Raw genomic sequence first — 26,988 nt, forward strand, 5'->3', positions numbered from 1 at the left:
CAATTTCCATTTTTTGCTGACCAAAAATCTGTAATGCATTAAACAATTTTTGGCATGTAATTAGCATCGCCAAGTCAACAACATAATATTTCATGGAAAATAAAGTTACTTGTTCAGAAAACGAGTGCTCTTATTCTTGCCCTTCTCAGCAGCCTGGTTAGTTTCACATATGGTTGCATGTTTAATTAGTGATGCTTCTGTAAGTGTCTGCAATTAGCACAGTGATGATTAATAAAATAACCCCTTTAAAGCTCCATTTAGCCAACAGAACTGCACAATCAGGTATAATTAATTCATCATTAATAAATCATGGCTGATTAACTAATCTGTTGATTACAAACACATTACTGAACAGCATCCCACCTGAGCTCTGGTGATTTTTCTACACTAAACAGAAATGGAGACTAAGAAGAAATAAACAAAAAAAAATCTGCATTAAACAGCAAGTATAATGGTTTGGTCAGGAAGATGTAGATAGGAGACATATTTAAAAGTTATTGGGCTTTGTTGATTATTTGTCCCTTTGGGGAAGAAAACCATACTGTCTATTTGTTAAATCTGGACAGGTGAACAATAACTGTTTCTTTAATGCAGCTACATTCTTTTTTTTTTTTCCGAACAGCATAGTTAGATTATAAGCAACATCCACTCCCCAAGTAGGCCTGCCTAGAGCAGTGAGCATCACAGAAAAATACAACATATGACAATTCCTCCAGTAGAACACCTGACAAGTGGGCAAGTCTATTTCAGAATTGAGCAGGGCCAGGCTGACTGTGAAATACGCTCTTTCAGCATTGTCCCAGGGCTGCTCCTATTACACGGTGTTAGGATTCCAGTACTGACAATTCCAAATGTTCAAAATCATAAGCCAGGCCCCAAAGAGCAGGGTGACCATGTTTCCCAATGATGAATATGGGACACCTGGTAAAATTACTCAAATTCAAGTGAGTTCAATGGCAATGAATCAGAACTATGCAATACAAGTGTTGAAATTAACATCAAGTTGACTGAGTCACTGTTAAAAAGAAATACTGCATAGTTGGAGTATTTTTATTTACCTTTTTATTAATACGGTTTGCATGGGGAGAGGTGACACACATTCCCTACATCTCTCTCACTTGGGGATGGGGGAGATTGACCAACATGATCCAAATATCCTTGCCCAGTGCCCTCCAACCTCCATGCCTGGCTGGGTCACAGGAATTGATTGAACTGCCTCTCCTGGTACCACATCTTCTCGAGGCAACATAGGGGCTGTGTCTAGACTGGCAAGTTTTCCGCAAAAGCAGCCGCATTTGCGGAAAAACTTGCCAGCTGTCTACACTGGCCGCTTGATTTTGCGCGAAAGCACTGACGTTCTACTGTCCGAAATCAGTACTTCTTGCGCAAATGCTTTGACGTTCCGTTCGGGCAAAAGCCCTTTTCAGAAATGCTTTTGTTCAAAAGGGCCAGTGTAGACAGCTGAAAACTGTTTTGCGCAAAAAAGCCCTGATGGCGAAAATGGCGATCGGGGCTTTCTTGCGCAAAACGCATCTAGATTGGCACGGACGCTTTTCCGCAAGAAGTGCTTTTGTGCAAAAGCGTCCATGCCAATCTAGACGTTCTTTTCCGCAAATGCTTTTAACGGAAAAACTTTTCCGTTAAAAGCATTTGCGGAAAATCATGCAAGTCTAGATGTAGCCAGGGAGTATGCAGGATCATAGAACCCCTCTCCAAATTTCTGTCAGAGTTCACACCAAAACATGTCAAGCAGCAGTCTTTTGGAATTGTGTGAGAGGGAAGATATGGGATCTGTTTCCAGCGGAATGGGTTGGGGGTAGGAATGACCTACCCTGTGGTTTTCCAGAGGCCATGTCTTCCCTTCCACCCCACCCCCTTATGGCCAGAAGCAGCTTGTCTTTCCTGCCCCCACAGTGTAGAAAGGCAGCGAACATCTCCTCCAAACTGCTGCTAACCACTAATATAACCCAGCTGCCTCCTGTCTCCAGTATGGGCAGGAAGGGGCTGAGCCCTAAGCATATACTGAGCAGCAGGGACCAGGGAACCTGAGGGCAGGGGCTTTAGCCAACCTGGCCAGAGAGATGACTCAGCAGGGAAGGGTGCCTAGGAGACAGAGCCATCCCTGCACTCCCCAGGAGCAGGACCTAAGGTGGGGGGGTCAACGTGTGAAGATGGTGCTGAGCCCCAGGCTGGGTCACAAACAGGATGGAAACAGTTTCCTCCTCACAAGACTAGAACCTAACTGAGGGGTGGAGAAGCTTCCTCAGGCTAGCACTGTGTGGGGCTTTGGCATATGCAGAGCTTGGCTCCTCTTGGCCAGCACCCTGGGCTGTAGGGTCTTGAGCTTTCCCTGGGTGCCAGCCCAGCCAGAGACAGGGGGGAAGGAAGGAGCCTGCCAGTCAGACTGTTAGTGAGCTGAATGATCTGACCGGTGGCTGGTTCTCTGCACTGCGCTGGGAGTGAGACACACCTCACAGGGTGGAAGGGGAGGGAGAGAAGATTTGGAGGAGCAGTGGGGCTGGAGGATGAACAGGCACAGCAGGGGGAGGATAGGGAGAGGACAAGCATGTAAAGAGCAACCACCTGACTCTCTTGCCAGACTGATATTAGAATGACATGTTTATAGTTACCCAGGTCAAACTGTTTACCCTTCTTAAACATTGGCACAACAATAGCTTTCTTCCAGTCTTCTGGAACAACCCCAGCATTCCAGGACTTACTGAAATCAACACTCACTGACCGAAGAAGTCTCCGGCCAGATCTTTTACAACTCTTGGGCGCAAGTTATTTGGACTTGCTCGTTTAACAATCCTTAACTATAGTAGCTACTGCAGGCCAGGGCAAAATATAGCCCACAGGCTGGATCTGTCCTGCCAAGCCACTGAATCCAGCCCAAAGAGGCAGCAGGGGCCCCAAGCAGGCTCTCCTGCTTGCCCAGTACATTGCTCAGAAACATGGCTGTTGGCCCCATTTCTGTTTCAAAATTGGGAGGGGGAAAGCTTCAGGAGCTGTTGCTGCCCCCAGCACAATCCCATTGGACAGTTTCTGGCCAGAAACGGGCCAGTGGGAGCAGTCTGTTTCAATAACAGGCAGCCAAGAAGAACCAGGCCCCCTCTCCTCAGCTCAGCTATTCATACAAGCACATGGCTGAGCAGCCTGTACAGACACAAGGCAGGCAGGTAGGCAGGCTGAGAAATGTTTAAGCTCTGCAAGACTTAGGTCTACAGGCAGGTAGGCTGGTTTGGCTGCCGGCTGGTAAGTCTCCTGGTCAGAGCCTGCCTCTAGAACCCCAACGCCTCCTTTCCCCAACCCTCTGCCATCCCAATCAATATACCCAAACCCTCTGACCCCCTGCCGCACCCATGCCCTCTCCCAGATCTGGCACTCCCGTCTCCTGCCCCAGATCACAATCCCCTCCTAACCTAGGTCACACCCCCAAACCACTGCCCTCCAGTCCCCGGCCTTAGGTCACAACTGCCTCCTTCACCCAAAGTCCCTCCCAGACTCCATTCTCCCTCCTGCCCCCCAATCCCTTACCCCAAACTCCCTTCTGCACCCAACATCCATCCCAGAACCTGCACCTTCTCCATTAATATCTTGGAAGAGTGTGTCCCTTGACCACTTTCCAAAATCTTGGAGTGGCTCCCATCAAAAATTATTGCCCATCCCTAAGCGACTGTATTACAGAATTCCCACTCTACTAATATCTTTGGAGGATGTCACATGTTATCATATTTTCCCCAGAAATTCTTAGCTTCTGATTTTCATTTATTGCCATTTACTTCACTTTTCCTCCATTTGTTTTATATACAATGTTTCACAACTGGTTCAGCTCTCCTCCCAACCAGAATGATTTTTTTAACCAATATGGCCTCTTTCTTCAATTGTGCCTTTTTCAGCATCTCGTGAAGTGTTCTTAAACAATTTCCAGTTATCCTTCCCATTCTTCTGATTAAATTCACTTCTGAGACTGGGGCTCCACCAATGTGGCTTCAGATCCAACACATGAGCTCTCCAGTGAGTTCTGTGGCCCTCTGGCACATGCGGAGTATGTATGTGATGGATGAGAGGAGTACTGTCTGTAAAGGGTTAAACTCGGAGAATGCCTGAAAAGAAAACCAGGTAGAGTTGTCAGGGAGCCAGGAGAAGCAATAGAAAAAAAAGTGTTGAGATTTGAATTGTAAGGGAATCTGCCTGCTGCAGTTCTTTTGGGGAGTCCAAACCAGGAGCTGGGGGAAAAAGGTTAATTGAACTAGGCACTAATACCAATGTCTAGAAATGGGCTGGACCTTGAGCTACAGATATGTAAGTGATAGGGAATGTTTTTTAGTTAGAAATTATTAGGTTACAGCTAATTAACTGCACAGAACAGTTAATTAGCTCTAGGACTGGTAGCTGTAAACAAACTTTATGGAATCATGGGAAACTTGGCCACACCCATGATAAGCGGACATTTGGCTAACTAAAATCATGCTGGATCATGGATGTTCCCAGACAAGAATTTGCCAGGCTAGAGATGTTAAACCTGTACTTTCAAGGATAAAGCAAATAGGATGGGTCTTTTATGCTGATGGCTTATATGATAATTAAATAACCATTTTTCAAAAGTGGATAATTTTGCAAGAGAATAACTCTTCTTATCAGTACAGGTTGAAACTCCATAATCCAGACTTCCCTTATCCAGCAACACCCCTGGTTTAGCATTGTCCGAGTGAGCGCTCGCAGGGATAAACTGTTGGGCTGAGGCCAGGAGTGTTGCTAAGCGAGGAGGCCAATATGCAGAGCCCCTGGTCTCTGGGAAGGAGGAGGGAGTAATGGAGCGGAGCTCCCTGTCATTGGCAGGAGGGCAACAACATGGCTGCTGGAGGGGAGCACGGAGCCCTCTGGGCCATAGTGAGGGTGCTGGGGAGGGGAACACAGAGCCACCAGGAGGAGCATGGAGCCCCCCAGGTGGCAGCAGAGCTGCTCAGTGAAGCTTGGAGCTCCCCAGGTGGCAGTGGAGTTGCTGGGGGGAGTGCGGAGCCTGCTGGGCAGCAGCAAATCTGCTTGGTACAGTGTGAAGCCCCAGGCAGCAGCAGGATACTGGGAGAAGCATGGAGATGCAGGCAGTAGCTGAGCCCCAGGCAGCAGCACAGCCACTGGAGACAAAGCAGAGCCACCACCAGGAGCACAGAGCCTCGAGCAGCAGCTAACCGATTTCGGGGAGAGCGGAATTCCAGGATGTAACAAAGCCATGGAGGAATAAGTAGAGCTCCCCCCTTCCTTTGCGCTGTGAGGAGAGCAGATCCCTGGGTGGCAGTGAAGCTGCCTGGGGAAAAGCAGAGCCCCCAACATATTGACCTCCCCATGTCCAGCAAATTCCATAGTTCAGGACCACTCAAGTCCTGAGGGTGCTGGACCAGGGTTGTACAACTTGTATTTCTTTTTTTCCCAGCTGTTGTTTCCAGTAGTTGCCTAAAATAATATGGGCAGATCCTAACTAAGAAAAAAAAAGAACCCCAGAATAATAGTGCATTAAAGGCACCAATCATAGTTTAAAATTTACACAAATAGAAAACATTCATGAACTAAGCTCACTGAGTGTAGAGTCAAAACATTTCAGAATCTGGGGAGGAGTTATTAGTTGCAGCTTAACTGTATTACAGTGAAAGCTTTGTTATTCAGCATTGTGTTAACTAGAAAACTTGGTTAACCAGAATTGCCCCCAGTTACAATATTCCCACATCTTCAAATGCACATGTCTGACTCCTGCCTGTCCAGCTGGATGACTTGATGCTTCTGGCCATTGCGGGGCTTCTGACAGCTGGTACTGTCTGATGATGTCATCATCAGGCACCTCCTTCCCCATCAATCTGCCTCAGGCTACGGTAGCCGGATCTGCTGAAGGGCTCCAGGGCCTGCTTATCTGCCTGGTTCTGGGGGCCAGGTATTCTAAAGGGGGTGGGAGTTGGTCGCCGCAATTTCCTCTGTGTAGGGGATGGGGGCAGAGCAATATACTTGTTATCTGGCACATTCAATTAACCAGCAACTCCCATTCCCCATTTGAATGCTGGATAACAAAGCTTTCACTGTACTATTATTCATAACAACATTAAGATTTGTGGCTGTAACTTGCGTCCTTACTCAGGAAAAACTCACTGGCTGTGTCTACACTGGCCACGTATTCCGGAAAATCAGCCGCTTTTCCGGAATAACTTGCCAGCTGTCTACACTGGCCCCTTGAATTTCTAGAAAAGCATTGACGATTTACTGTAAGAAATCAGCTGCTTTTCCGGAAATACTATGCTGCTCCCGTTCAGGCAAAAGTCCTTTTTCCGGAAAACTGTTCCGGAAAAGGTCCAGTGTAGACAGCACAGTAGTGTTTTCCGCAAAAAAGCCCCGATTGCGAAAATGACGATCGGGGCTTTTTTGCAGAAAAACGCGTCTAGATTGGCCATGGATGCTTTTCTGGAAAAAGTGCTTTTCCGGAAAAGCATCCTGCCAATGTAGACGCACTTCTTCCGGAAATACTTATAACGAAAAACTGTTTCGTTTTAAGCATTTAAGAATATCCTCACAGCTGCAAAAACTTAACAGATTGCCAACCTCAGGCATGATGGTAGAATCACTAAGGTACGTCTACACTGCAATCAAAGGTGTGACTGCAGCATGTGAACACATACCCAACGTAGCTTTGATCAGGAGTGGCGAGTTGTATGGGCCTATGCCATCTGGGCCCAATGAATAGTCAGGGCCCAACTCCACCAGTGTTCTGAGCTGGATCTCTCCTCCAGCCCTACCTGTGCCCCCTGCACCTTTCCTGGACAATCCCCCAGTTTCTCCATCACACCATCGCTGGCTGTCTGCTGCTTGCTACAATTTAGAGAGCAGCACCAAAAGCAGGCTGAGGGCTGCTGTACCTGTGGAGGGAGGAGGGGAGAAGGGAGGCACACATAACCGGCAGCCCATCCCCCCAGCACCCACTGGGAGGTGATGTTGATGGAGCTTCCTGGAGACAAAACCAGGAGAGTCTGGCCCTCACATGAGCAGTTTCTGAGGCTTCTGTGAGTGTCCGACTAAGTGATACCGCCCGTCCAATCTTAGCCACTGCTCCTGTCCCATGCCGGGCAATGGGTGACCCCTCCCCAACCCTACCTCCCAGTGTAAGGCTACAGTGAAGGGCAGCAGCAGGGTGCCAGGAGAGATGGAGGCACATATATAATGAACCTAAGAACAGCCATACAGGGTCAGACCAAAGTTCCATCTACCCCAGGATCCTGTCTTCCAACACTGGCCACTGGCAGATGCCCCAGAGGGAATGGACAGAACAGGTAATCATCAAATGATCCCTTTCCTGTCATCTATTTCCAGCCAGAGAATAGGGACACCATTCCTACCCATTCTGGCTAATAAGTATTGATGGTCCTAACCTCCATGAATTTATCTAGGTTTTTTTTTAACACGGTTAAAGTCCTGGACTTCACAATATCCTCTGGCAAGGAGTTCCATGGGTTGATTGTGCGCTGCATGAAGAAAAACTTCCTTTTATTTGTTTTAACCTGATTTGGTGACCCCCTAGTTCTTATGTTATGGGAAGAAATAAATAACTTTTCCTTATTCACTTTCTCCATACCTGTCATGATTTTATAGACCTCTATCATATCTGTGGTTTAAAGTAAAAGGTTCGGAAATGTGGCTAGTCCCAGGGAGGCGCAGAAACAGGCAAACTATTACCAAATATCTTTTAAACTTTTATTAAAGGGCTTCTATGTATACATTATTATTTTATCAATTTCTTACATACGTAGGCACCAAATAATTATTAGAATGTCCAATAAGCAAAATGCAATACAGTAAAGAAAATTCCCTGAGGTTTTTCTAAATCCCAATAGTTGTTAACAAGGGACCAGGGATTATTAACAGTTACATTTACATCAGTGTTACTTATAAGACTAATCATTTATCTAAAACGCTTAACACTACTACTTAACAATACCTCTAAACAATTTCAGATAACAATACTTACATTTAACAGACAAACTACAACAACATATTTGGTATTCGTTATGTTTGGTATACGTTACGCTATACAGGAACTTGTTTGGTTCAGTGAGCGGGAGGTGACCCTCAGGTCCTCGGACCTGGCTCATATTCCGCCATCCAATGTTTATTCGGGATTCCTCAATTTGATACAGGAGGGGAAGCTGTTTTATAGAGAAAGCTTTTGCACGCTTTTTGTGACAGGCTAGCAGACCCTGTCTGTTAAGTGACAGGAGTAAGGGGGGGAGATGGTTTCCTGTTTTTCCTTTTCTGCCTTATCAGGCATGGCACAGTCAGCACAACCAGCATGAACTTTACATGAACTTTTTGGGTCTGGTTTTGGTTCCTGTTCGTCGCTGATCTTTAAGTTACATAGTGTAAGGTTTTTCATCAAGGGGAAGTTGACCTTTTGCTTGGATGGCAATACGCGCGAGAGGCCTGGCCAGCAAAGAGCCTGCTTCCACATGCCCCCGTGGCCAGGGCCGAGAGCGAACCAACCTGCTTGGTCCTACATATTATCTTCCTCATCCTTGATGATAAGCGGTTTTGCTTCTGCTATCATGACACTATGAACCGTGCGTCGGATACAGGCCTTAAGGCATGGAACGAGGTGTACCGGTAGTTCGGATTAGAGAGACTAATCCGAACTACCTACTCCGTGCTGCGTGTAGCCGCGGGCACGGAGTCTGAACTACCGGGGCTTTAAAAATGGCGGCGCCCGGCAAGATGCAAATGAAGCCCGGGATATTTAAATCCCAGGCTTCATTTGCAACTTCGGTTGCCTACATTAACCACCCTAGTTCGAACTAGGGTGGTAGTGTAGACATACCCTTAGAGGCTAAGGGTATGTCTACACTGCAAAGTTAATCCGAAATAACAGCCGTTATCTCAAATTAACTTTAATAGCATCTATTTCAAACCGCTATTTCAAAATTAATTCGAAATAGCGGAGCGCTTAATTCGAATTTGGTAAACCTCATTCTACGAGAAGTAACGCCAAATTCAATATACCTAATTTGAAATAAGTGCTGTGTAGACACTTAATTCGAATTAGCTGGCCTCCAGCCCTTCCCAGTTTCCCCTGGTGGCCACTCTGGGCCAAACCAGGAAAACTCCTCTCCTCTCCCCCAGCCCTGGAGCCCTTAAAGGGCTAGACTCTGGCCAGACTGTACGTGCCAGATCCAGGCCTGCCAGCAGTCTCTGCCACTGACCCAGTGGCCCCACCAAGAGCCGCGCAGCCAGTGCCAGCCAGCCGTCCCCCGCCCAGTCCCCTAGCACCCAGTCGTAGATACCACGCTCCCTCCTGGACTAGTGAGATCATGGACCTCATTGAGGTTTGGGGGCAGGCCCTCAATGTCCATGATCTCCACACTAGCTGGTGGAACACGGCCGTCTATGGCCGCATAGCTGCCACCATGGCCCAGAAAGGCCACAGGTGCACCCAGGAGCAGGTGCGCCTGATAATTAAAGAGCTGTGGCACGGATATGCCAGGGCCACTCGGGGCAGCTCCTCAGTAGGAGCAGACACCTGCCCCTATTTTGATGCCCTGGACTGCATCCCGGGGGGCGGGGTGATCCGTGCCACCCCGGGGGGCAGCAAGCTGAGGAGGAGCCGCCAAGCCAGCAGGACCCCCAAGCAGTCCCAGGAGAGGAGTCAGCAGGGTCATCCGGGGAGGCCACACCATGTAAGTGTCATCACTGTCCCCTTCCCTGGGGAGAGGGGGCGGGAAGGGAGACCAAGGACCGCGTGCATGGCCCTTGCTTATTAAGCATCACGCAGCAACCTGTGCATGTGCAAGCACGTGCCATACCACCCCTAGACAGGTGGTTCCAGCTGCCTGCCACAAAGGGGCCATGGCCTGATAGCCACACGCGTGTGTGAAGAGACCTGACATGCTCCTGACCCCGGAGCGGGACACAGTAGGACGCCCTCGCTTCACAAGCCCCCTCTAACATCTCCCTCCCACTTCACCCACACTATACACAGCACAGGAGCATGGGTGAGATCTCGGGGCAGCTCCCACTCCCGGGGATAGCTGGACATTCCGACCAGGGCCTCTGTGCAAGCACAGCAGCTCTGACGGTGCAGGGCATGGTCACAGGGCCGGACCGAGCCATTCCGGCGCCCCAGGTTAAGGGAGGGCACATGCGTGGCCCCGCCACCGCGCCAGCGCGGGGGGGAGGGCATGCGGAGCTGGCGGCAGCAGGATGCACATGCCCGGTCCGGCCCAGCCCAGCTACCGCCGCTGGTGCGCAGCCGGGGTCACCCGGGGCAGGTCGAGCCTGGCCGTGCAGGGCCCCGCAGCCGTGGGGGGAAGGGCGCTGCTGGCCGGCACTACGGGAGTTAACATGGCTCCTGCCCCAGGCGGCCGCTGCAGGGTGGCCACTAGCAGCTGCTGCAGCCCGGGAGCCGGGCGTGCAGCGCCTGATGGCAGCTGTGTGTCCCTTACAGCTCCCATCAGGCGCCCCCCATAGGTTGGCTCCCCGGGCAGCTGCCCGGTGAGCCCATGCCTTAATCCGGCCCTGCACGGTTATCCTCACCTCGCAGAGGGGGGCTGGACTTCACCCACTATGTCCCCAGGGAGAACTGACCACTTCTCTTCTTTCTCCACAGCCACACCAGCTGCACATGCAGGGCTCACCACGACGCCCGGGACATCCTCCCGCACCCAAGGGCTCCACAGGACGACCGTAACATGGCAGGGGTATCGAGAGCAGCAGCTGGGGGCCCTGCGAGCCCTGACCTACATTATGGAGCAGAGGGCACAGGAAGAATGGGAGTTCCGGAGGGAGCTGCCATTCCAGAGAGGGAATGAGGTTTAACTGTTAATTCGAAGTAAGGGGTTTAGGTTTAACTGTTAACTCAAACTAAGGGGTTTATCTCGGAATCGCGCTTCTCTGACGCATGTAGACGCGGGCAGTTACTCCGGGCTAGTCAGTTTCCAAAATGGCGACCGGCCGGGAACATGCTAATGAAGCGTGGGATATTCAAATCCCGTGCTTCATTTGCAATTTCAGTTGCCTTCATTAGCCTCCCTAGTCCGAACTAGGGGGATAGTGTAGACGTACCCCCAGAGATCAGTCAGACTGGCTCTAACCTGTATAGGGGTTTCCTCTTAGTCTAAAGGGGGAAATATCTCTGGAGAAACTCTGTCCCTTCAAGTATCAGAGGCCATGTTAGTATGTACCTGTAAAATGAGGAATTCTGTGGCTGCCCCAGCACAGTTTTGCATGTTTGACTCTCTTCACTAATGAGAATAATGTGCGGTGGGGGGAGGGGAGGTTTCCAGGTCATGGAATCTGAATATGGACTTCAAGATTCAGTCCTATTTATAATAGACAGACAATGATTTCATGTTTAGTTGTAGCTGTCTCAGTCCCTGGATATTAGAGCAGTGATCACAAACCAGTAGATCGGGATCTACTGGTAGATCTTGGAGCCTCTGAAAGGTGATTGTGACTGGTTTGGCCAAGAGGCTATCAAGTGCTGGCACTTCAGCTGTCCCTCCCACTACTGCTACACACCTGCCTTGAAACTGCCTCTTCCCACCCCCAGGAGCCTCCTGCTTGCTGGGCAGGGCAGGGCAGGAAGAAGAGGGGCACTGATGTCAAGATGTCCCCACCCACCCTGTATCCTATCTTCACAGAGCAAAGAGGGGGCACAACAGAACTTGGGAGAGAGTGGGCTGGCTGCTTTTGGGAGTGATGCAGGGCCAGGCCAGGGGTGAGCCTGCCTTAGCCCCACTGCACCACCACCCAGGAGCCACCTGAGGTAAGTGGTGCCCCATCAGAGCCCACATCCCGAAACCCTACCCCCGTCATGAAACACCTCCTGTATCCCAGCCCTGAGCACCCCTGCATCCAAACACCCTCCCAGAGCTTGCACCTAGAACCCCTCAGACATCCCAACAGCCTGCCCCAAACTCAGTTCAGAGCCCCTCTCGCACTCCAGATCCCTTAATCCAGGACCAGAGCCTGCACCCCTACCAGCTGCCCCTGCCTGATGAAGGAAGATGAGGGAGGGAAGGAGGATGGAGTGAGCAGAGGCGAGGCCTCAGAGAAGGGGCACAAAGGAGGCGAGGGAAGGGTATTTGGGTTTGAGGTAGCTCTTGAATTGCACTTAAATTCAAAAAGTGATCTCATGTTTAAAAAGGTTGGACCACCGTATTAGAGAGACAAGGGAGTGTTTTACTGGACTAAATTCTGTTGTAATTCACCTAAAACATAGCACATCAACAAAAAAAGAATTCGCTTTTTAAAAAAAATCTAGACATAGGATGCTTTTTCTGACCCTCTTTCAAATATATGACACCATCACATCTCCAAGATTTTGATTTTTTTTCTTACAGTCTCATAAATTTGAACCATTAGAATATGAAGAAATCTGCCTTATTACATGGCAAGTGATATTGTTAGAAAAGTCTATATACTTACATTTGGTAAAATAATTTGTAAGTTGCAATTTTCTGATGAAGCAGTTACTAAGAGATTCATTTCTGTTTCAATTTTTGATGTAAATCTTCATCCAATTCCTAAAATTGAAACCATGAAGAAACTCAGTAAACGGCGAGCAAATACAGCATGGCTACGTCTAGACAGGCATGATTTTCCGGAAATGCTTTTAACAGAAAAGTTTTCCGTTAAAAGCATTTTTGGAACAGAGCGTCTAGATTGGCATGGACGCTTTTCCGCAAAAGCACTTTTTGCGGAAAAGCGTCCGTGGCCAATCTAGATGCGCTTTTGCGCAAAAAAGCCCCGATTCGCGATCGGGGCTTTTTTGCGCAAAACAAATCTCAGCTGTCTACACTGGCCCTTTTGCGCAAAAGTTTTGCACAAAAGGGACTTTTGCTCGAACGTGAGCAGCATAGTATTTCCGCAAAAAGCACTGATTTCTTACAGTAGGAAGTCAGTGCTTTTGCGGAAATTCAAGCGGCCAGTGTAGACAGCTGGCAAGTTTTTCCGGAAAAGCAGCTGATTTTCCGGAAAAACTGGCCAGTCTAGACACAGCCATCATCAGTAAAATAACTGAGCCATCTCATTTTAAATTTACTAGAGAAGATATGTTATGAAACTTTATGCTTTTCTTCTTTTGCATGATGAGTGATAAATAGCGATCTGCTTCATTATCTTACACATCTAGGCTGTGTCTACATTGGCACCCTTTTCCGGAAAAGGGATGCTAATGAGACAAGTCGGAATTGCAAATGCTGCGGGGGATTTAAATATCCCCCGCGGCATTTGCATGAACATGGCTGCCGCTTTTTTCCAGCTCGGGGCTTTGCCAGAGAAAAGCGCCAGTCTAGACAGGATCTTTCGGAAAATAAAGCCTTTTCCGGAAGATCCCTTATTCCTGATTTTAACAGAATTCTACTTGTCATTACCTACAGTCCACAACTTAAACCCCTCCAACTCATTATCCGCAATCTACAACCTATCTTGGAAAATGACCCCTTGCTCTCAGAGGCCTTGGGAGAAAGGCCTATTCTCACTTACAGACAACGCCCCCAACCTGAAACAAATCCTTTCCAGTAACCATGCTACACGGCATAAGCATCCAGGAACCAAGCCCTGCAAACAGCCCCGGTGCCAACTCTGCCCAACCTCTATGCAAGTGATTTCATCACTGGACCCAATCACATCAGCCACCAAATCAGAGACTTATTTAACTGCACATCCAGTAATGTGATCTAAGCCATCAAATGCCAGCAATGCCCCACTGCAATATATATTAGACAAACTAGACAGTCCCTATGGGAAAAAATTAATGGACACAAATCAGATATCCGAAAAGGCAACACTCAAAAACCTGTTGAGGAATACTGTAACGTCCCCGGACACTCATTAAGGGATCTACAAGTTGTTTTGTTTCAGACCAATTCCACAAGCCAAATACACAGAGAAGGATTGGAACTCCACTTCATTCTCAAGTTTAACTCTCATGCAAATGGTCTAAATCACGATATTGGATGGCTCGCACGTTATCAACCAACTAATGAAGGCGCCAATGGTTCTTGATGTCTGTATAGAATCTGGAGTTAGTACTCTTCTTTTCCTAGTACAAACTAATGGTTCTTATCAGCTTCTTTTAACTATTTAATCTTTAAGATGCTAATAGATTATTTGTTGTTGTTGAAGTTTTTCCTGTTACAGAATGGCTCAGTTATTCCTTTGATACTTATCTACCCAATGTCTTCTTTCTCCCTCCCATCCAATTCGCCCCCGCTTATTTATTCTTGGTTCTAGACTTCCAACACTCTGGTCATCTGAAGAAGTAGGCTGTGTCCACGAACATCTACATCCGTGGTCACCAACAGGTTGATCGCGATCGACTGGTCAATCGCGAAGCCTCGACCAGTCAATCGCGAGGTGTCCTGTCCGACCCACCCCCATTTCCCTCCCACCCCCAAGAAACCCCACTACTTACCTCAAGTGAAAATGGAGGTAGTGTCGGCTTCCAGGCGATGGACAGAAGTCCCGCAACTTAGCGCCACTTCTGGCGATTCCGGAAGTGGCGTTAGCTGCTCTGCCCGGTGCACTGCGGGAGGCAGCATCGGCTCCCTGCACCGCACAGGAGGGGTGAGTCAGCCCCGGGGGAGGTGCGCATAGGGAGGGTCAGCCCGCGTGCACGCTCGAGGGAGGCAGGTGCATGCACGCACGAGGCTTACCTGCGCGGGCAAGAGGATCGGCCCCAGGGCAGACGCGCACTGGGCTTCCCTGCGCCGAGGCAGAGGGGTTGGCGCTGGGGCAAGCCCGCGTGGGGCTTCCCTGCGCTGGAGGGGTCGGCCCCCTGAGCCGGCGCGCACGCAGGACTTCCCTGCGCAGGGGGTTGGCCCCGGGGCAGGCACGTGCTGGTTTCCCTCCGAGGGGGGGAGAATTCTGTGAAGAGGAAGATGCAGGGGACTCTCTGCCTCCACTGGCACCCCACTCTCCGTTCCCCAGCTCCCACTCCCCAGCCACAGAACTCTGTCCCCAGCTACAGAACGCTGTCCCCACTCCCCTGTCCCCAGCCACAGAACTGTCCCCACTCCCCGAACTCTGTCCCCACTCCTCTGTCCCAGCCACAGAACTCTGTCTCCACTGGCACCCTGTCCCCAGCTGCAGAACCCTGTCCTCTGCCCTCCCAGCACCCTGTTCCCTCTCCCCTGCCCCTAGCCGCAGAACTCTGTCCTCACAAAATGTATAATTATAAATGCTTCATTTTAGATTTAAATAGCATGAATAAAAAAAGACCATTTATTTCATAACTATAAACACGTGCTTTTAATTTTATATATTGCATAATTTAAAAATAAACTTTATCAGAGTATGTAAGTAAGGACTGGGGATAGCAAGTGATGGACAGGAGGAGAATAGAGAGGGCGGGGTTTCAAGGAAGGGGCGGGGCAGTAGATCTTCGCCTGTTCTGAGATTTAAAAAGTGATCTTGGATGTATAAAGGTTGGAGACCACTGATCTACATGTTTTGTTAGTATTTAAAGTGCTACCAGACTATTTGTTGTTTTTTAAGTCTTTACTGTTACAGACTAACTTGGCTACCACTCTGTAACTTTTTATAGTAACTGAGGGCCTGTCTATACAGCAGGGCTAAAGCTGAAATAAGCTACACAACTTGCCAACTGTCTACACTGGCCACTTGAATTTCCGCAAGAACACTGACTTCCTACTGTCTGAAATCAGTGCTTCTTGCGGAAATACTATGCTGCTCCCATTCGGGCAAAAGTCCTTCTGTGCAAAGCTTTTCCACAAAAGGACCAGTGTAGACAGCTCAGATTTGTTTTGCGCAAAAAAGCCCCGATCGCAAAAATGGCGATCGGGGCTTTTTTGCGCAAAAGCGTGTCTAGATTGGCACGGACGCTTTTCCGCGAAAAGTGCTTTTGCAGAAAAGCGTCCATGCCAATCTAGACGCTCTGTTCTGAAAATGCTTTTAATGGAAAACTTTTCCGTTAAAAGCATTTGCGGAAAATCATGCCAGTCTAGACGTAGCCCTTGAGCTATGTCAATTGAGTAGCTTAAGTTGAAATAGCTTATTTTGGCTTTTGGCACGGCCTACACAGCAGGAAATCCGAGTTAGAGGACTCTTCCTCCAGCTTCCCTTACTCCTTGTAAAATGAGGGTTACAGGAGTCGAAGTAAGAAGTCCTCCAGCTAGACATTATTTTGACATTACATCAAAATAACTATTTGCTGTATAGACGCAGACTATGTTGACGTTACAATATTCCGCAATAACGCTGCTGTGTAGACATAGTCTGAGTCTATTAGAGAACTGCTAAAATATCAGTGTTTTTTCAGTAATGTTTTGAAACACTGCCATCTTGTGGCAGTTTTGAAATATAACATGATTTCCTTTCCCATTTTTATGTTTATGATCTCCTTTCAACATTTTTGAAATTTCAACACTAGCTGTCAGTATTGCAAAAAACATTTAGTATTGCCAACTCTCTGGATTTGATCAGGAGTCTCACAATATTTGGTGTTCTTCTTTAAGCTCTATATTCTGGAGTCAGATGATTACATGAAAATCTCACCTTTCATTTTTTAAAGTAAATTTCTAGACCTTATAGTAGAGGAGAGCTTGAAAGTGTGAACCTAATGGCATCCAAAAATCTGAAAAAACCCTGCTGCATCCAAGGAATGTGTTTGCTCTTCTGCTTTTTTTCGCAGAAGGGCAAATGTGCTCTTGCGGGGAGCCCTGTATACCTCATTTGACAAGGCATGAGGGCTCCACCAAAAGAGGCAGCTTTTCCACCATTTGGTCCTGTCTAGATAAGGACAAATGGCATTCTTCCAAAAAAAAAAAAGCAGAAAAAGCTACGCAAAATGCACTCCACATTTTTCCACAAAAATGTCACAGTCTAGACCTAGCCTTTGACTCCCTGGCCAATTTCATTTCAGCGTACATTAAAGATCCATTCCATTCCGTTGCAATTGCCTGCTAGATGAGACTTCAATAAATTCATTTTCCTATTGTGCTAATGCTTTTCAAAAATTCAGATCAGGAACCAACTCAGTTTATTCCTAAAGCACCTAAAAATATGCTTCTTAAACACTTTAAAAAGAGAGAATGTAGTGCTTATAATAAATGATATTAAGAATATACTGAAGTTTTATGCAGGTAAAACTCTAAATGAATGGAGTCAATTTAATATCAGGCCCACTTTAAGTATGGAATAGGTTACTTGCTTTTAAAATAACTAACTTAAAAAACTTACATCTTCAAAGAGACAGTGATGTAGGATTTCCACAAACTGATGGAAAGAGATTTCAGTGTCAATCTTCACATAAAGTTTCCTGTAAGTTCTTTCAAAAAGCTTAACTAATCTTCCTCCAAGCACGAACACAAATGTCGAAGTGAATGTTTAGTAGCTGAGAAAGAACTGATTATTTGTGCATTATTGTTTCTCATGACATGATCACTCACTCTTGTGGCCCAATTTCATCTACTTTTAAACTATTTAAAACTTTCATTTATCTGTTGACATAGTTGTATAGTCACAGTAGCCTTAATATAGCTTAGCCACTGACTTGTATCGACTTGCCCTCACATCAGGGAAGAGTAGCTTGAGGAGTAAACAATTACAGCGTTATCTTAGCCTGGTCTAAGCGCCAGCGGAGCGTGACCCCGGCCCAGGCGGCTCCCTGGGGCAGAGCATGCGCGTGGTGGAGGGTGATGTTTGTGGCCAGGTGCAGAAGCACCGTCCCGCGCGCACAGTAACTGCAACGGCCCGACGACATTCTGCCTCCCCCGAGCGCAAGGCAGGTGGCCAGTAAAAGCGCCCCCCACGCTGAGCGTGGGCTCACGTGACTGCCTGTGTCCCCGGGATAAACTAGCTGCCTGCGCGGCAGACGGACTGTGATGGGACCGCGGCCCCTGTGAGGCAAGAGAAGCGACCTCGGGAGCCGTGGGTTCCGTTACAGAAGCACAGTGGAGCTCCCTGCACTCAACAACTACGCTTGCGCCAAATCCCTTCCCTCTTCTTCAGACTCTTCTAGTGGGCCAGCACCTTGCTACTATCTGTCAGCTGCGAGGGACAGGGGCTGCTGAAGTCTAGGCCTGATAACGAACGTGTTACGCACGCTCCACTTTGTAACGCATGCGCTCTCACGCCCGCTAGCCGGGCGTTATGGTCGAAACGTACCTTTCACTTGCGCGTGCGCTTTTCCTTCTTTTTTTTTTTACAGTTACGCGCATGCGCCGTTTTCCGTACTTTGGACGTAAGCGGGGTTGGAGTGCCGTGCGCAGTGTGGCTATCGCGATACGTGGGTGACCGCGACGCCATCCTACCTGCTCGTTGGCTGCGTAGTCTGCCAAGCGAGCAACACGCCCGTGGGTGAGAAGCGAGAAGGGGGTTCCTTCACCCCGCTCCCCCCGGAGAGCCTAGCGTCGCCGCGCATCGAGGGTGAGGGTCTCCCGGTGAGTACCGGGAGGAGGGCCCGAACTAGCCGCAGCCCAGCCTCCCCGCAGGACCTGGAGGAGGTGGCTGCAGCAGTTCGGGCCCTGGGGGCGGAAAGACACCTCCGCCCCCGAGCACGGGCGAAGGGTTGGGGGTGCTCGAAAGCCGCGAGCCCCTTCTCAGTGGGTGGTGGCGACTCTTCGCTAGGCCCAGCTCGGGCGCGGGCGCCATTTTGAGTGGTGGCGTTGAACGCGGCGGGGACTGCGGGAGTCCGACTGCGCGGCGGGATCGCTGGGAGGGGGCTGGGGAGAGGCGGCGGGGGTCCCTGGGGGAGACGGGAGCTGGCGCCTGAGGCATTCCCTGGCGAATAGGAGCGGGGGTGGCGGAGCAGTTGCGGTAAATGGCGCGTGGGAGCGGGCGGCCTTGTCCCAGAGCAGGGTGGCGGGAGTGGCGCGCTCCTGGAGGCAGGTAGCATGGCGGCCTGGCTGCGCGGCGGCGGCCACAAAGGCGGGTGGCGGCAGCGAGAGACGTCTCCGCCTTATTGAAGAGGCGGCGCCGCCGTAGTAACGCGCGCAGGTCCTCGCCATTGTCATGACAGTGCCCATGTTAGCGGCCTATTGTGAGACTTTTCCCCCGCCGCGTGTGCAGCCTCCGCGCCCCCATGGGATTAGTGTGATCCGAGGCGCGATCTGACTCAGCCTCCCGCCCATTCAGAGTGGATTAGTCGCCCCCCTTTCCCCGGGTAACTGCAATCTGCTCCCTAAACTGTCGGGATAATATTTTCTGCCTCACAAGGGTGTTGTGGGAATTAATCCATTAACAGATACACTGCGCTTGGAAGACAAAATTGACTTATGTAAGTGCTAATATTAGTAGTTATTATAGTAATAAAAGAATCGTCTTTTGTTGGCAGGTATCCTGCATTTGCTTTAAAACTAAACATCGTGTGTTCGTGCTTAATTTATGCAACAGTTTTTATCACTTACCTAAGAAGAGTAGAAATCTCGTTTTGTCAAATTTGACTCTAATATTAAATGCCATTACCGAGACCCAAGTTACAACGCAGCTTGAACTTTTATTCCTGTTCTGTGCCTACTTCTGTCTCTCAGTTTGTCCTTGTTTTCTATATTCCTTTTAATTGACTTTCCAGGTTTTTAACTTAAAACATTCTATAGATCTCTACTAAAGTTATTCTTATGCTTTCAAATAAGGCCCATATAGCAGATCAAGTTTAAAATGGCACAATACTTGATTTATCAATAATTAAGGGGGTTTGGTTTTTTGGTAGAATCCCAACCCCCTTTAAGCAAGGCAAATGGAGATGCATCTGCCTATGAAAGAGATTAGATTGTCAGACTCTAGAGGGATTGTGTATTCAGTTTTGTTTGATATGTGTTAAACTAAATCTCTTGCCGTAGAGTAGCCTATGCCATATTTGATACCCTTCTGGAAGAATCTTGCATATTATGATGCAACTCCAGAAAGTAGTAATACTTCTGATTCTTACTAGTTTGTAACTAAGGTAAAATTAAATGTGTGTGGAGCTGGGTTTTGGCTGAGGGGAGGGGTCGCAGTACAGTATGATTCTAAAACATTATCTTTCTCATTTTTCATAGTGTGTTGATTTAAGTATCAAGATGGACTGGTCTGGAAAACACAATGGTCCAAATGATACATCTAGTGATGGAACAGTACGACTTCGTGGACTGCCATTTGGTTGCAGCAAAGAGGAGATTGTTCAGTTCTTTCAAGGTATCTCTAGTATAGTCAAAGTACAGTGACTTTGGTTTTAGATTTGTATCATATGAGTGTTCCATTTAGTTTAATTTTTAAAGCCCACTTTTTTTGGGTGGGAGGGGGAGTTCTTGTTTTATGCTTAGATTGTTTTCACAAACTGAATTATGCTGTTCTGTTAAAGTACAAATAAGTTTTAGATTCAGTATAGACTAGAATACGTCTATCTTAGTCAAGGTAGTAAATGTATGATGCATATTGAAATAATTTTGTTAGAATTTAGAGCACAGTTAAATATTTAGTAGTTATATCTTCATATTTCATAGGTAGATTTATTCTTGTATAGCTTAAACAAAAAGAACTAAACAAATATGGCTAAACCATTAATTTTTAATAAGAATCATTGGCTTGTGGTGTTGGGTGATGGGGGAAGCTAAGCAATTTTTTTTGTTGTTTAGATTTGCTTTAAGTATTTGCTACAGATGGGAATGTTTCAGCCTTTAACACTGTTCCCCTTGATGGGGTTATTTGTCCTTGGGTTAAAGGGTTGGAAATCGTGCCAAATGGGATAACATTGACGCTGGACTACCAGGGGAGAAGCACAGGGGAGGCCTTCGTGCAGTTTGCTTCAAAGGAGATAGCAGAAAATGCTCTGGGGAAACACAAGGAAAGAATAGGGCACAGGTGGGGATGGAGAGTTTGGGATGGTGTTAAATCTTTATTTTTGGGGGTTGTGGGTCAGTAATGTTTTTTGGGGGGTGGGGACCATAATCTTTTAACTGGCTATTTTAAAGAATTTATAATTATGATCCTAAGTTTAACTTGGAATATACAATAGATTTGGGGGGTGGGGGAAGATAGTAATAATATGTAGTTTGCTAAAATCAGATTTTTGTCTTTTTGTGTAGGGTATTCTGTGATAAATTTACTAGTCAGTCATTTTTCAAATGTATTTCATATTGGGGGGGACAAGTTTCAGAGACTTTATTTAATTTTTACAGTTAGAATTTTCAAGTAGTAAATTTTTACCATCGTAAATTTTTTCTTTTGATACACTTAAGAGTATTAAGGCTTTAGGTGAAACTTAAGTTGTATGGTCTCTAGTCATTTTATTGGATTTTGCATCTAGTTATGACATTTAAATAAATTTGTACAGCCTGTTGTAACTTTCAAACAGCTTATGCATGTATTCTTATTTGTACCTTGAAAATCCTCTCTTACTTAGGTATATCGAAATCTTCAAAAGTAGCAAGAGTGAAATCAGAGGATTCTATGACCCACCGAGAAGAATGATGGGACAACAACGACCTGGACCATATGATAGACCATTAGGAGGAAGAGGGGGTTATTATGGAGCTGGGCGTGGAAGTATGTATGACAGAATGCGTCGAGGAGGTGGTGGATATGACGGTGGTATGTGTATCTAATGAACAAAGGTTCTGTTGTCAGTTGCTTCATGTTTCTGACATTGCAAGAAAGTGCAGTTACTTTGGTACCTGCTAGGCTTGGAGGCCTTTTTGAAATGATGCTGTGTGGTGTCATTACCAAATGGGACTTGTTGAAAATGGTGATACTTCTTAAAGGTAAAGAAATGGTATAAGAACACATCAGGGAATTACGTTTTAAAATTGATGCAGGAATCTTATTTATAGTTGATGCTGAGAGATCCGATCAGCAGCAGGTAATGTGAGTTGCCAAAGGTTACAAAAATGTTATATGTAACAAGATTTTTTATAATCATAGTATACTTACACACTTTTCTTTTTAAATTGTATAGGATATGGTGGCTTTGATGATTATGGTGGCTATAATAACTATGGCTATGGAAATGATGGCTATGATGACAGAATGAGAGATGGGAGAGGTAAAATCAAGAATTACAAATTTTGTACATTGAGCTATTGAAAGAGGGTATGCCCTAAGAATACTAAGAAGTGGTTCTCCCTCATATGGAGGAGAATACGCAAGAGTGGCTATTGAGTGTTGGGGTTAAAGTGTTTGTTACCAGTGTTGAGGTATGGGTGTACTTTGTCCCAGTCAAGAGTGGCACTTGTAAGATGTGCATACTTTCAAAATAGCAACCAATACTAATTGAATCTCAGCCTTTCATGAGGTTCTCAAGTGTATTATTTTAACAGGTATGGGAGGACATGGCTATGGTGGAGCTGGAGATGCAAGTTCAGGTTTCCATGGTGGTCACTTTGTTCATATGAGAGGGCTGCCTTTTCGAGCTACAGAAAATGATATTGCTAATGTAAGTATTGTGTTGTAAATTCATGTTGCTAGCTATATCTGGCATAGATATCAATAGTTTTCTATCTTTTTTTGAGTCAGCAATTAGTCTCATAGGAGCTATTACAGTTTTCCTTGAAGCGGCAACAACTGCTTCTATCTGCAGCAATGCAAAACCAGAAAATCCCAGTCTTAAATTGTGAGTCTAAAGTATTAGATGGGTGCCCAACTTTGATTAGAAGTCTGGGTGCTTAAATCTTTTAAATGCTTATGAAATGCTATCTAATTGCACGCAGTTGTTGTTTTTCACTCAGTTTGGGGAGAATCAGGTTTATGGCTTAGCCATATGATTCCAATCCTCCTGAGATTTAGTTGCAGAAAGTATTCTTGATAAGTTTAACTAGGAGCACTCATAATTTCTCAGTTACAGGACTGTTACTAGCACACTACCAAAAAAAAGACAGAAGGAATTGAAATTGAACAGGTCTGGGTGGAGGTTGTGATGTGTTGCTGGTTTGTAAATCAGATATCAGTAAGTGGGTAGTTACTAAAATTTCCCAAACCTAAATGAAAACTATATTTACAATTTACTTCACTTGGGTGTTACCACTACATTGGTTTCTCTTCAGACTGGTTTTGTTACCCAACATCAGCTCTCTCAAATTGAGACAAATGCTTTGTCATTTCATATCTAAGTGGGATTACTAGCCTGTGTTTTAGATAATGCAGAGTATTTTTTTGAGTTTTAGCTAGGGATGTTGGTCTGGCAAATTAAGGCCAGAAGTAGCCATCATCCATAAGCTTTGTTTGTATAGAAGTTCCAGAGTAATTCTGGTATTGTGCCTAATCACTAATTAATTTGGAATATAAAATATATATATTTAAGTATGCAGTCTTATTCCAAATGACTGATCATTGCATCACGGCAAACGTCTGAGGTATGCGTATTTCTCCTCCCCTAAACTCAAATAGCCAAGCTGATTTTGCTCTGTACCAGGGGGAAAAAAAACTTACATAGAATTAGTAGCATGCTTGAGTGGGAACCTAAAATTATTACTGAACCCATGGATTGGTGATATTGCTGTGGTGGGAGTACAAGTGATCCAAAACACCTTAATTTATTTATTCATTCTGTACTTTTTTGCCTATATCAGACACAGCCAACCATGATTTGGGGTACCATATTTATCAATTTCTTAGCTATGCACCTTATTCACGTATCTCTTTTTGGTTTTAGTTCTCCAAATACATGCTTAAACATTTGCAGATTAGAATTTTAATATACTGTTACCAGCATGCTACTCACTTTTTAACTAGGAAAGCATTATCTAATTGAAGCTCCTCCTCTCCTGCATGCTCTGCATTTTAAACTTGGATTGGCAGGCTGGTTCAGGACCAGTCTGTTGGTCTGAGTTCTAAATGAAGAGCATATGGCAGGGAGCTGCCAGAGAGGTGGTAGCAGCCTCTGTCTGGGCGGGGCCCAGGAGCCCAGCACTGACCAGCTGCTGCCACGGAGCCACAAGCCCAGAACGCTGCAGACAAGAGGCTACTCCATGGGATGCTGGAGTAGCCTCTGTCCACAAGGAACTTGGGTCGGGGTGGGAGGGTGCCACCACACTGCTGCGTCTTATACAGTTACAAAAATGTATAACCACTAAGAATTGTTGCCGTTACAGGATTACTAAAATAAACTATTTCTAACATCCCTATATTCTACCGGTTGACACATTCAAGTGTTCTTAGCTTTGTCAGATTTGTTTCATTGACTTTTTTTATAATAACTTCTAAGTATTATACTAATTTATATCCATCATGAGAAAAAAATTTCATGTGAGAAGATCCATGAGTCCAGAGTTCTGATTTTGGTTCTGTTTACTCTTTTAACAAATCATTTATCTTTCCATACCTAGTCTATCAGTGTGACAAATGGGGTAATACTTCAGATTCTGCCTGTAAGATGGCTGAGTGTTGTTTGTAAAAGTTAGGTCTTTGGATAAATTTTACTATAGTATGGAAAATGCAGTCATGTCTGAAGGAGAATTAATATGTTCATATTCCAGAAACACAAACATTGGATAGAGCCAATTGCTAAATTGTTCCAGTCTCACTTTAATTTTAAACCTGTCACTTACAATAATTTAAATACTGTTACTAAAGTTGTTTAATATAATGCTTGAACACTATTTTCATATTCTTGAATGAGGATTGTTTAATTTATTTGTTTAGTTTTTCTCGCCACTGAATCCTATAAGAGTTCACATTGACATTGGAGCAGATGGAAGAGCAACAGGAGAAGCAGACGTGGAGTTTGTAACACATGAAGATGCAGTAGCTGCCATGTCTAAAGATAAAAATAACATGCGTAAGTATTACTGGTACATGAATTTAAACCATTCAGTGGCCAGCCCTAATTAGCTTACTAGGTCTCTTGCATGTATACTACATGAGAGCTGTGTCATTGGACGTTATAAACATATGTACTACAAACTCAGAGCATGCTGTCACTTTCACTTCTTCCTTCCACTTTTCTGCTCTCTCTCAATGTTTTTATTGGCAGTAGGAAGGAGCAGTAGTTCTTAAGGTGCTATCAATGCAACTAATGCCCCCTAGCCTTAGGTGTAGTGGCAGTAGTGAGGGGAGAAAGGCTCTTGCCTTTAGACTCCCCATCTTTAAATTGTATTTAAATATCTGACCTTGCACCTAGGCTGCATTGTAGTGATTTCATTTTCCGGTCTTTCTTTCATGGTTTGATTTCAAATTTAATGCTTGTGGAAAAATAACAAAGTCTGAAACCTGTTCACCCACAGAGCATGTACTAGCAGGGCTGTGGATGCCACACATCTCAGCTCTGGCATGGGATGGTCACATGTAGGACAAGCAACTTCAGTGGCCATTCAGTTAAGTTCTAGTCTTTTTGAGACTTGCAATAAGAATTCAAATTGTGGCAGTAGTCTGAATGTGGATCATGTTACCCACTGCTAACAAATCTAACAATTCATCTCCATTAGCCATGGAGCAGCCATAGTAACTTTTCCATTAAACTGTTTTCTCTCATTAGTTATGAGTCATTCTCTTCTTCCATTTGATCTGGTTTTTAATCTGACTAAAAATAAATCACAGTTCTTCTTTTTTATTTCTTAAAGAACATCGATACATTGAACTGTTTCTGAATTCAACTGCTGGAGGCGGCTCCGGAATGGGAGGCTATGGCAGAGATGGAATGGGTATGCCCGGCTTCAAATTCTAGTTCACTAACAAATAAACTTTAACTTATTATAACCTTGCATGTTTTACCTTCCAGATCAAGGAGGTTATGGCTCTGTTGGCAGAATGGGAATGGGTAGCAATTACAGTGGAGGATATGGTACTCCTGATGGCTTAGGTGGATATGGTGAGTAATGGTTTAAGTGAATTAGCTATGAGTTCTTTTGAAAGTTTTTCTACCATTTTAAAATGCCAATTTGAAGTTTTATATTAAACATTTTTAAAACTTGGAATTTTTTTTAACTTGGAGACTCTCTCTTTATGGGCCAGCTTTCCTCCAATTTGTGAATGAGTCAATTGTGGCAACTGTAGCAATTACTTTCACACAAGTAGTAGTGGGGAACTAACATTTTGCTCGCTTTTCAGTTTAATAGAGTGTCCTGTCATCTGACTAAGCAGGTCTTAGTGGACCAAATTGAGGATTACTTCTGAAACTGAGTACATGATTTTAATCCATTTGTTTTGCAGGCCGTGGAAGTGGAAATAGTGGTGGATACTATGGGCAAGGCAGTATGGGTGGAGGTGGATGGCGTGGAATGTATTGAAGAATGACCTTGCTTCTACAAAATATCCTGGAAGAAACAGTATCTGGTCTACTAGACTTTCTTACAAATTTAATTTCTTTTGTATTTTAAGAACTTTATAATGACTGAAGGAATGTGTTTTCACAATATTATTTGGTAAGCAACAGATTGTGATGGGAAAATCTGTTTTTTCTGTAGGTTTTATTTGTTGCATACTCTGACTTTAAATAAATTTTTATATTCAAACCACTGATGTTGATACTTTTTATACTAGCTACTCCTACTCCTAAGGATGTATTGCATATTCAAGAATGCATTTGGTTTAAAATGTACTGTTGGTTTATTAAAGGTGGTTGTACTGTAACTTCTCTGTAAACATGGTATAATTGAAACTTAAAGATACACTTGTTAAAAGGAATGATAGAAAAGTAGACTAGTTTGGTTTTCATTATAGCCTATTCAAATTGGCTTTCAAATATACTATTAAAAATCCCACAACAGGTATAAGTATAGAGGCTAAAAGTTACAAATTTTGCTTCCTTGTTTTTCATGTCATTTCTTTATCTTCGATGTACAATTGCTTAGGTTAATTAGTGTCTGATCTATAGCCATAAAATGGACAACTTTACTCAATCTGCTGATCCTTGTGCTAATAAAATATTAGCACAAGTTTCACACTTAGTGATCAAAATCTGTTTACAAACCAATTTGTCTAGTTCGACTACCTTCAAACAATACTAATCCATATTGACAGGACACAAAACAGGGTGGAGTACTAGTTATGCAGTATACTTAATACCCAAAACATGTCAGAACATTAAAA

General features: G+C 45.5%; 1 protein-coding gene and 1 long non-coding RNA gene across 9 annotated transcripts; one reads left to right on the forward strand and one right to left on the reverse strand.

Annotated features, from left to right (window-relative positions):
- Positions 1–1,562: 1,562 nt before the first annotated feature.
- Positions 1,563–18,191, reverse strand: LOC112546152 (uncharacterized). Of its 3 annotated transcripts, none has more exons than XR_003089785.2 (4): positions 17,230–18,191; positions 14,444–14,577; positions 12,454–12,551; positions 1,563–4,106 (listed from the first exon to the last, which is right to left on the reverse strand). It is a non-coding gene; the product is annotated as an uncharacterized LOC112546152 (long non-coding RNA). The 3 variants fall into 3 exon arrangements; XR_012905592.1 differs by lacking the exon at positions 17,230–18,191 and adding an exon at positions 14,685–15,781; XR_012905591.1 differs by lacking the exon at positions 17,230–18,191 and having other exon boundaries at positions 14,444–15,781.
- A 17-nt stretch (positions 18,192–18,208) lies between these two features.
- Positions 18,209–26,411, forward strand: HNRNPH3 (heterogeneous nuclear ribonucleoprotein H3). Of its 6 annotated transcripts, none has more exons than XM_006125262.4 (10): positions 18,209–18,348; positions 20,028–20,163; positions 20,691–20,829; positions 21,371–21,558; positions 21,923–22,009; positions 22,284–22,399; positions 24,604–24,739; positions 25,521–25,601; positions 25,679–25,768; positions 26,110–26,411. In XM_006125262.4, exons 2-10 carry the CDS (start codon positions 20,049–20,051, stop codon positions 26,184–26,186), a joined length of 1,029 nt encoding a protein of 342 aa, XP_006125324.1. In that variant the 5' UTR covers positions 18,209–18,348; positions 20,028–20,048; the 3' UTR covers positions 26,187–26,411. The 6 variants fall into 6 exon arrangements, with proteins under 6 accessions (XP_006125324.1, XP_006125325.1, XP_006125326.1 ...); XM_006125263.3 differs by having other exon boundaries at positions 18,276–18,417; XM_006125264.3 differs by having other exon boundaries at positions 18,281–18,431.
- The last annotated feature ends 577 nt before the right edge of the window (positions 26,412–26,988 follow it).

The sequence above is a fragment of the Pelodiscus sinensis genome, chromosome 8 (genome assembly GCF_049634645.1).
Source record: "Pelodiscus sinensis isolate JC-2024 chromosome 8, ASM4963464v1, whole genome shotgun sequence".
In the NCBI taxonomy this organism is placed as follows: Eukaryota; Metazoa; Chordata; order Testudines; family Trionychidae; genus Pelodiscus; species Pelodiscus sinensis.